The sequence below is a fragment of the Haliaeetus leucocephalus genome, unplaced genomic scaffold, assembly GCF_000737465.1.
Source record: "Haliaeetus leucocephalus isolate CR32 unplaced genomic scaffold, Haliaeetus_leucocephalus-4.0 Scaffold229, whole genome shotgun sequence".
Lineage (NCBI taxonomy): Eukaryota > Metazoa > Chordata > Aves > Accipitriformes > Accipitridae > Haliaeetus > Haliaeetus leucocephalus.
This window is the reverse complement of record NW_010972665.1, coordinates 8,636,572-8,647,648: the sequence shown is the minus strand read 5'-3', so window position 1 is coordinate 8,647,648 and position 11,077 is coordinate 8,636,572. Positions and strand designations below refer to the sequence as shown.

The following is an 11,077-nucleotide window of genomic DNA, read 5'->3' as shown; positions in this document are numbered from 1 at the left end:
AAAAACTAGGCTGATTGTCAGCTTGCTGGTGGAAAGCACGTTGCTATATACACGACTCTGCTCCAGCACTGCAGGCTACCTTGTCAATGCTTCTGTCTCCGACATGTTCTGGAGGAGGATGCAAGAGGGTAGATGGTGCCCAAGCTTTACAGAAACATGTTGCTCATCCCACTTGGGGTTTGCTGTTTTGTACCCGGTCAAAAGCTTCTGTGATAATGGCCTCGTTCTCCTGGACCACTTTTATTTTTGTAAAATGAAGCATGCACACTGAGTGTGAGGACATTAAGCAACATTTCTGAGCGTGCTCTGCTTGGTGTTGTTTAGTACCTGCTCTGCAATATGCTAAGTATTTTATTCTCAGCTCTTTTGATGTTCTTTTGGTTGACAAACAGGGGAGTGTTTAGTTATTTTAATATAAATATCTATGAAGGTGAGGATTGAGAGCCTCACCTTTTACACCCCCCTTGTTTGCATGAAACATGCAGCTTGATGCTTAATAGATCACTAAACACAGAGGTACCTCAACCCTTTCTACTATGTCCAACATAATGACAGCTCTATGCTCTGAATTCAGAGAAATGTGCAAAGGAGAGAGAAATCAAGAGACAAAACTCAGTCCACTCCTAAAAATACATAATAGAGAGTGTTTTGTGATTGCATTTTGGCCCTAAACACTATTCTTAAGATTTTCTTGAACAGGTCTTTCAGTATCAGTCCTAGCTGGCATTTTCTAGCTGTATTGTAATTAGTAGAGTATGTTTTATATCAGCTGTGCTAGTTAAAATCATACAATAGCCTACTCTGCAAATTGTGTGTGGCATTGTAATGCTTTGTAATCATACCGAAAAACCCCCATTAGACAGTTCTGCAAAAATCTCCCAGACCAGCCCTGTCCTTGCTGCCGGCTCTCCTGACAAAACTGGTGAAGACCAGAGGGGTCAGCCAGGCACTTGTGGCTTGGTCATGAAAATACCTTGATTCTGTGCAGAGCAGGGGTATGCGATGCGGTCAGGCACACATCAGCCATACTTCCACCATGGCATCAGTGGTGGCAGAGACTCAGTGTGGACTTTTGGGTTTCAAACATTTCACAAGTTCAAGAACCCTGAAAAAACCTGTCTAATATTCATCTAAATGTACTTTCATAGCCAGGGTGAGCTAACCAGTTATTTAAGTCCTGCAGCTCCACTGGAACTTGGATCTGAGTGCTTAACAAAAAGTACTTCCCAGCTGTCTAATTTTCCACTCCAGTCTCTCATGTAGTAATACTGTATATAAAATTTTTCTCTTTGTAATAAATATTCTTCATGAAGAAAATTATATATGTTCTGCCAAATGTTGAATGGGAGTGATCCAGCCAAGCTAAAATGATAACTGATAAAGCTTGCTGAACTGTTTTGAAATGTGTATTTGTAAACTTATTGGAAGGATCTCCACTCACATTCTGGATGTTTACATACAGTGTGGGTTAACAAAATCCACCGGTTGAAATGGAGCCCGGTATGAATTTTGCAAGTCCTCCTTGTACAGAAGTGTTTACAGTTATGTTGGTTACTTGGCCTGATGGAAAAGGAAGTCATTTGATCTCAACATAAATACTAGCAATAGTGGATACAGTATAATAGTTTTTGATAGGACTCCCTGTATTCCTTACATTAACGATAAAGAAATTCTCTTGTATTGGGAGAATTTGTCAATCCCTGTATAAAATAATGCTTGCTACTTCTATCACTGGACTGCAGAGATTTTTAGATTTACAAGTAATGTTTTGCAAAATTATGTATTTTAATACAACAAATTAATTGATGAAATATGTAGTATGTAATAGATCTATTATTTATTTAGACAGTTGCATCCCAGGATGATTTTTAGAGTCTCCCTCCATGGTAGAAAAAAAATATTCTTCTAGTAGTAGTTTTTGGGATGAGTTGCAAGGGTTGCTGTATTATTGAGCCTCACGCCTGCCCACATCTGCAGCAGTATCACTGGGCTGTGCAGAAATCAGCCTGACATGGCCCTGGATGGCTAAGCGAGCCCTGAAGAACCAAGGCTGTCCTAAAGTTCTCCTGCGGTGAACGGAGTGGACCTACTGCCCAAGGACTTTCCTGTAAGTCAGGTTTGCAGGAGCTGACTGGGAATGAGAGGTATTTACCTCTCCACTGCCTGGAGGCACGAGCTGGGTAATTTGCCACATCCAGCCGTGGCGAGGAGCAGCTCTCACCCGCTCCATCGGTGCATGCTCCGACACACGGTCTGTGAGTTGGCAGTGGAAAAGGCACCGGCTAGGCCAGTGCTGTTGCACTTTGCTTGCTAGGAGGGGAGGATGGGGAGGTCATCCTGTGACATTCACTGTGGATGGGTTAAGTTTTATAGACTCTACTGGATATTTTTTGCACTTTGAATAAATAGCGCTCCCAAGTAGAACGAACGTGACTTTTCTATTTCCTATGGCTATTCTCACTGGCTCATAGGTGAGGCATCACAGTTTAGCATCTCAGCTGCTGCTCCAAAACAAGCCTCTCTCTCTTCTGCATTGGTGATTCACACAAGAGACGCAATAGATCGAAACTTGTATAAGCTCTGTGTCATCTGGTGTTGGTCAGAAAAGAAACCCTATACTTGCTAAACTGCAAGTGAAATTTCAAACCATTAAGTAAACTGATTTTCTGCTGAATGTGACTTCAAGGCTCTGGGTGAGATTTTCAGTGGTAAGAGGCATGTAAAGATAAATACCTCACTGGATTATTTTTTTGTTGTCTTAACCGAAGGGGTGTTAGGCACCTAGTTTCAGCAGGGTCAGCTTAGGCAAGCTTCCCTGTCTGGTCATAAGATGTGAATGGAGCTGGCTCAGAGTTCAGGCAAGCAAATATTCATCCTTGGAAACGATTTCTTACTCAGTTAAAGTCAATCCTCAGACAGACATGTGCTTTAAGAACTGAAATGAACACCTGAATCTCTTTTGGAATTACTGCATTAGTAGTATTTTAATTAGTTTTTTTTTGACACTATTCTGTTTGGTTTTCTTTTTCCTTGGAAAATGTTTCCTCTGTTAATAATCTCTTTGTGTCAGGTTTTGACCAATTTGTTGCTTTTTTGGGTCTATTTCAAATACTTTGGCACTGTCAAGCAATATATTTCAGAATGTCTTGGACTACAATGTTCCCTACTTTTACTATCAAATCATTTTAAAATTTCTTCTCAGATGAGTGTTGGACCACTGCAGTAATACTTAGTAATAAAGTAACTGTCCACCTGCATTAGGCAGGACGTTTGCACTGGCTGCCTGGGCTTTGGAGAGCAGTACATCATGTGATGATAGATAACAAAGACAAGCTCTTCCTTCCACAGTATCTTTTTATACTTATTTGGGAAATCAGAGTAGTGTAAAATTGTAAAATTAAGGATAGGGTTTAAAAAAAGAAGGTAATCGTGTTTTAAAAATTAATCCAAATAGCTCTGAACTGTACTGAAAAATGGTTATTATTTCTTTTTCTTAAAAGGCTCTGGAGAAAAGCAGTTATCAAAATGAGGGAATCGAGCAGAATATAAATGAAATAATGTGCCCAAAGTGATTAAAAAGGAGTACTGCAAGTAGTTGAAGTGCAAGAAGAAATGTAAAAACCCCACATGTTTAGGCTTTGAAATATGTTTTTCCAAACATCTTAAAAAGTGTCCGATTATCTGGTGAGTAGATCCAGACAAAGGCTAATATTGTCTCTGAATTATAAAGTCTCTGCAAATATTTTAAATGCCATATATGTATAAAAATTCCACAAATGCAAAATAATGTTCAGGCTGACAAATGTCGTATTTCCACAATGTGTTTTAAGCATGTTGGAAGGCTATAATTGTGTTGTGGGGTCACTTGCACATTTATTTCTGTGTGCCCAGACAGAATAGACTAAAAGTGGTTTAAATGATTAAAAAAAAGTAGGACACAAAAGTATGCATGTGCCTATACATAAATTCATGGAAAAAAAGCAGCAGCAACCAAAAATGTCAAGAAGGACAGTAAAACATCTTTCAAGATATTTTAAAAAAGTCATGGACATTGAAGAATGACTTTGAAAGTATTCCAATGGTAAAATAAAATCTAAAGGTTAAAAAGCTCCTGAAGAAGCTGACATCAAAGTCCTTCAATGTCAGAAGTGTTCTGGGAATGTCTGAAAAGTTTTGGGATGTATTTAATCAATAGTCAGTGCTACAGTACTGTGGCTTAGTGGGAGCTTCACTAGCTTTAAAGTCCATGAACAGAAGATGCAAATTGTTGCCCAAAACAGAGCAAAAGAGTTGTCCCCCATTTTACTTTCCTATTAATCAAAATTAAATAGAAAAAATTTAGCAATTGCCAGCAAAGGTTCAAGTTGATGAGAAATAAGTGTATACACCCCAGAGAGCAGGACCAGGAGCTTCTCAGAGGTGGCAGCAAGCCTTGGAGCAGTGCCCATGTTTCCCAAGAGCCGGGGCTGCTGGTGGTGACGTGGGGCTGCTGCGACCGCAGTCATACCCCACAAGAGCGTGCTGACCCTTGGCTCCTGGTTTCGGCATGGGAGATGGACTCTGCTCCTGCCCTGAGGTGCCCTGAGTGAGAGACAAAGCTTTCCTTTCCTCCAGAGGGTGAAAGGGAGTAGGTTGTGCCCCTTTGCCAGGTCTTGCTTGCCCCTTTGCCAGGTCCCTTGCTGCCAGGGACTTGCTGCAGTGGGGCTGGAGGTGTGGTGCCCCAGGGGACCCTGCCAGGGGTGTTGGGTTACTCAAAAAAATTGGGGAAAGACTGACAAGCTTGTACAGCTGATGTTGTTGTTGAAGGTTTGTAAAAGAAAAGTCTTATTTACCTCTTTTCGTGTCACCTTCTGCTTTTTCAAAGCTGCTTTTTCAAGCCTGTACCATTTGGTGTTACATGCACCCTATCTGAAATACCCAACTGCAGCCTTCACCTCTTATGTCCTTCCCAGCAGGGATTTCTAATGCTGATGGCCCTGGCAGAGGTACTGTAATTTTAAAGCAGCAGCATGGACTTGATTTCTTACAGCCCTGTGTGTGCCTGTCATTTCAAGATGGAGTTCGACTCCCTTGCCATTGCTGGGAGCATGCAATGGGTGTCCTTTTGGCATTTGCTTTGGCAATCAGTGCAGTCTCTTAAACTCCACTTCCCACAGATTAGCAGACAATGTCTCTATGGAGATTTATTTTGACAGCTTGGGTTTTAGACAGCTTGTTCTGCATTTTGGCTTTGGCCAGAATGCCACATGACATTAAAGAGCAGCTGAACTGAGTGGACAGCTGCTGTCACAAAACTGACCATTAAATTTACAGGCAGGCATAAGCAGGGCTGAATAAAAAGGCAACAAAATCCCACTCCAGTAGGAAACATAAATATAATGTCTGCGGCTAACACTGGGGGATTTTTTTTTCCCTCTACTTTTTTTTCCTTTCTTTCCCCCCTTCTCTCTATCCAAGAGAGTGGGTAGACTCTCTACTAACTAATTCATCTGATTTTGATAAGTAATTCACACTAGTTTCTCAGGTTAATACTGAACCTTCTGAGTACACTTGGGGTTTGGGAATATTTAGAAAAATGGCCTTTCAAGCAGCAAATAAGTATCAGCCTGAAAACAGCTGGAGCATTGGCCCATGGTACTGACTGACAGCACTCTTGGAAAGGCCATTTTCCAGACTCGTAGAAGATGATAGGTGGGATGGGAGGAAAACTCATGTCGGAGAAAGAAAACAACTGCAATTTTTTTTTTTTCTCTGTTAATCAACTCATTTATTTAAATTAATGTATTTCTAACAGAGAAGCCTGGATGAAATTTTACTTGCTGCATCCCAGGACATTGGGCATTATGCACCCGTACTGTGCCCAAAGATGTACATGGGGGGGGAAACCCACCAGTAGTTTTTACCCTGTATATAAACCTGTTTTAATAAACAACACTTTTCATGAAAGATGTTTCTGAAGATGTGACTTAGCTGCCATGTACTTTAAGACCCTCCCTGCGGGCCATGGAGGAGGGATGTGAAGGTAGCAAAGGAGGCCTTCCCTGCGAGCAAAGGAGGTTTTTGCAAGGTTGGGCCTTAAAAGCAGTGAATCCCTCCTGCTGCCTGCCTGGTGCTGGAGACAACCAAACTGTCCAACCCAGTGTAAAATTATCATAAAATAATAATAATATCATTGTTTTATTAGGGAATATTTCCATGGCAGACTACAGAAGAGGACCAAAGGCACCGGTGAGTGTGGTGCTTGTGTACCCAGAGGCCCGTGCCCACGCGGGGTGGGCATGGGGTCCCTGAGGCCCTCTACTTCGGCAGCTGATGGATGACTGGGAAGGACACATCCTCCCATCGCAGCTGCCAGCATCACTCCTGCAGCACTCCCAGTTCAGCCAGCCAGCCCCGCTGATGGGTGTCCCCTTGCTGCTTCAGCTACACTGAAAGCGCATAAGGAGCGTTCGCCTCGGCTCACGGGGGCTGTGCTGGCGCCCCTGTCACTGCAAGAGCAACAGCTTCACCAAGACATGTCCCCAGCAGCCACCACGGTCAGGTGGGGGATCGATAGCTGCTGCATCTGCTGTGCTACAGACCAGCAGCCTTTCTTTCTCCTTCACTCATGGCTTACTGACACGTTCAAATGCAGGGCAGCTGTTGAAATATCAAGTACCGCACCATGGACAAATAAGGACCATTTTAGTTTAAAAAAAAAAATAAAAAAAATCCCATAAGCTTGTAGTTAGATGCTGAGCACAGTGAGCAACAGCAGCCCAACAGGTCCACTACTCACAGCCTGCTGCTTGTACGCGGGACGCAATCAGAAAGCACTGCAACAGTCCCCAGCGGGTTACCACCAGTGCATTTTGCTGATTTGCCTTGAAATCAAAGCGCCTGTCGATTTAAAAGCTGCAGAATCAATCCTGTCTTCTGTAGGCTCACAGCGGCTACACGGTTGCACACACCCCCACAGCCATGTATAGATCTAAGCTGTCACACCATAAATATTTTTCTATCCTGGTCCCGTAGGTTAGAGGTTAAGTAGGTCCAGGCTAATCTTGATTTGTGACCCAGCTTCACACGTACTGGCAAGGAGGTTAAGCCCTTTCCCGGTGGCACGCTGCCTTCTGCGGGCTGTAATGAAGCCCATACACACTAGATGGCCCCAGGAGAACACAGCGCTGCTTGGAAATTGCAACCAAACCCTGCTATTTTGGATTAAAAAAAGATGATAAATAAATTTGGTTACTCCAAGTCCCATCTCATAGAATTGTTTAGACTGAGTTTGTCAAGGTGACCAAAAGGCAATTGGCACATGTGTTATGGGGAAGCTGGAGAATAGCACTGAAATTTTATATTTATACAACAGAGGTAGGCCTGGTTAATTACTTGTAAGGGCTTGGGAACAGAAGTGATTTTGGCTCCATCTTACCAACCAAACAAACACGTCTATCAATCAGAATCCCCACAGCTAAAGAATAAATGCCCGGGGGTGGTCCCAGGGGTGATTTTTAGCACTTTGACACAGCCTATGAACCATACTACATGTCTTCTTTAGGGTCGGGTCGCCAGCAGGATTTATTTCTGCGTCAAGGAAGATTACAGCTAATAGGATTTGCTTCTTGGAGGCTGTTGGCATGTTTGGTGCAAACCCTGCACAGTGCTTTCTTAAAGGAGAATATGGACCCTATTTGTCATATTTTTCTTCTTCTTCTGGCCTTCCACAAGATAAACCCATCTGTTTCATCTTGTGTCACAGGATGCTCTTGTTCTCAAGACAGCTTTGGAAGGTAAGAATGCTCGTTCCCCTAGTCGTAGCAAAAGCAAAGCAGCTCACAGAGTCCCAGTACATATTTGCTGATGATGTGAGCACCAAAACCAAGCAGATGGCTGCATGATATGCCTCCTTTAATACTTGAATAGTACTAGCTTGAGCATAGAATGCCATTTCTCTTATTTCCCTGAGATATGTAGTTGAATACGTAGCAATTTTTATGACATCTTAATTGTATTCTTTGTGGGAAAATGGGTGTAAAACCCAGGGAAGGATGGCTGTATGGCTTACGTTGCCCTGCGTACAATACCTTATAATTGTTCAAGTGCTTGTAGATCTATATAGGGAACTGGTTTGTTAGCCATGAACATAGTGTGCGACCTGGAGAATTTTCTGGTTTCCTCCTTAGGAGTTTGCTCTGCATGTCTGCACTGCTGAGACAGATCCCAGCAAACATCCCTCAGGACATCCGGAAAATTAGAATAGAAAATTCTCACCTAACAGAATTGCCTCGTGGGTCTTTTGAGAATGTTAGTGCCTTGGAGTATCTCTGGCTCAATTTTAACAACATCACGGTGATGCACATCAAGAGCCTGGAATATCTGCCAGCTCTGAAGGAGCTGCGCTTGCAAGGGAACAAATTAAGTTCAGTGCCATGGACAGCATTTCAAGACACCCCGGCTCTGAAAATCCTGGATGTGAAGCACAACCGGCTGGATGTCCTTCCAGAACACGCGCTCCGCTATCTGCCCAATCTGACCTATTTAGATCTATCCTCAAATCAGCTTACTGTCATATCCAGGGATGTCTTCTACAACTGGCCCGTCTACCAGAGAAGCCAGAGGGCGGAGGGGCAGATAGAAGCTATTTCCAATGCTGTCCTGGCCCTTCATGACAACCCCTGGATTTGCGACTGTCGCCTGCGGGGATTTGTCCAGTTTATCAAGTCGGTTGGCCCACCTATTATTCTGATGAATTCCTATTTAACTTGCTCAAGCCCAAAATTCAGGGCAGGGAAGTTTTTTCATGAAGTGGAGCTCAACAGCTGCATGAAGCCCCTGACCTCAGCCCTTGACACCAACCTGACAGTCCCGGTGGGGCTGAACGTCACTCTGACCTGCTTTGTGCAAGCCAGCCCTTCCCCGGCTGTCTGGTGGACCTATGCACTCAAACTTTTAAGGGCATTTAATGGTAAGAAAAGCTTTTTCTTCTTTCTTTTTTTTTTTTTCATTAAAAATTTATGTTCTGCTATTCTACTTACATAGGCCTTCAGGCCATCACAGTCACCACACCATCTCTCAGCCCCTTTAGAGCATCACAGTTATTGTGGTGGCAATAATCCAAATAATCTTAATCACTCTATGAGTCTAAGCATGCCTGACTCATATGAGAAGAGCTGCTTCAAGCAGGATATCAGTCAAAGATGATGGCCCCATTTTTACACAATTATTTTATGTGTGGATTTTTAGCTCTTTCATCATGACACATGATGTGCAAGAACTAGTAATAATACATCAGTCATACATATATAATAAATATGTAGTTATCTAGACACGCATGCATATTTACACTATATATTATATAATACACACATATATGCACACACAGTCTATATAATTATATTTGTACGTACATGTGTGTTTATAGGAGTGTGCACACACACACACCGAGTTGTATGTTTCTATACTATTCCCATATGTTCTTTCAAGAAATACCCACACAAACCAGAAAACCCTGTAGCCCTGTTGCCTGTCTGTGTCCATTCATGTTCTACAACCAAAACAGAGCTTGTCATTCTCCATAAGCCTTCCTTATTTACGTTCTTTATTGAGGGCCTTCTAATATGAGGCCTTTCCCTCCCCGTCCAGCTTGGCTCTTACATGCTCTCCCTCACATTTATTTTTACTCAGAGCCTTCAATAGCACAAATTGCTATTTTCATCAGGTAAGCTCATAATGCATGCAGGTACCGCACAGGTTACGTGTGTTCCTAATAAGGCAGCTAGCTAAATAAGATAGCATTAGCCCTTAATCCTGGACTGATATTTGCTTTAATTGCAGTGTTGTAGCAGCACTTGTGCATCTTTCCACAAGCACATACTGAATTAATTACACACAGGCTTTTCCCGACCACAGCCACGCGTCCCTGTTTGGATAGACGACAGGGTGTTTCATACTGTTCTTAAAGCTGCATCTCACTTCCAGCCCAACACCTCCTGGCTCTACACACCTCTTTTTGGCCCGAGCCTCTTGAGACCGACATTTTTCTGCACTCAATCTTAATGGAGGACGGAGCGCGCGTCCAAAATGCAGCTGTGCCTCCTGCGCCTCAGTGGCTGGCTCTCCCTGTCTTGCCCTGACCTGAGCATGCTGACAGCACGTGGGCAGCTTGGCCTTTGCCCACAGCAGCCTCCCCAGCCGCTTGCACTGGGCTGGGGGTCGGACACACTCCCTCTCTCCCATGCTCAGGTGTCCCCGTGCGTTTATCGCCTTTTGGCCCAGATAACGCTTTGCTGACGAGCTCTGTGGGGTTCGGTGCGCTCCTGCGTCCCTCTTCTGCTTTCCCTGGGCAGGGCAGGTCCTGCCTGGCCTCTATCCCACACCAGAGCGGTCTCGGGGCTGCCCCAAGGGCATGGTGGCTCCCCGCCTGCACGGGCAGGAGGGGGCCGCCGCCTGCTGACACAGCTCCCCTCTCCCCGCAGTGTCCACCGAGCCCGTCGGCGAGGAGACCATCCGCTCAGAGCTGCTGATCCCGGCCGCACGGCCAGCGGACGCCGGCAACTACACCTGCACGGCGGCCAACTTCTTGGGCAACGCCTCGGTGGCCATCACCCTCCGTGTGGGGTCCCCGTGGGCGTCCACCACGCCCCCGGGCTGGGCCCCCGTCGCCCCTGCCGAGCCAGGCGCCCACGTAGAAGTGCGCATCGCCAAGCAGACCGTCTACGGCATCACCCTGGAGTGGTTTGCGGTGGCGGCGGCGGCGGCGGACCCGGGGGAGACCTGGTACACCCTCCTGGTGGGCCGCTACGATGCCGCCCAGAAGGACGCGATCTACATCGGTCCCGGTGTCAACACCTACTCGGTGACCGACCTGCTGCCCGCCACCAAGTACGAGGTCTGCGTGGCCGTGCGCAACCAGGCGCCCCGCAAGGGCCAGTGCGTCGTCTTCGTCACGGGCAGTGACGTCAGCCAGCTGGAGCAGCGTGAGAAGCTCATCCACATCGTGGTCATCGTCTGCGCCATGGTGCTGGCCGTGCCCGCCGGCATGTACGCCTGCACCGCCGAGGCCCGCCCCGGCTGCCTGGCCCGCTGCCCCGGC

At 45.3% G+C, this 11,077-nt stretch overlaps 1 protein-coding gene across 1 annotated transcript in view; it reads left to right on the top strand.

Moving 5' to 3' along the window:
• Window positions 1-7,530: 7,530 nt before the first annotated feature.
• LRIT2 (leucine-rich repeat, immunoglobulin-like and transmembrane domains 2) overlaps window positions 7,531-11,077 on the top strand; it is a 5,499-nt gene continuing 1,952 nt past the window's right edge. Inside the window, exons 1-3 of the mRNA XM_010567936.1 lie at window positions 7,531-7,775; window positions 8,169-8,950; window positions 10,461-11,075. Coding sequence (XP_010566238.1) covers window positions 7,531-7,775; window positions 8,169-8,950; window positions 10,461-11,075 — 1,642 coding nt within the window. The remainder of the gene's footprint in view (window positions 7,776-8,168; window positions 8,951-10,460; window positions 11,076-11,077) is intronic.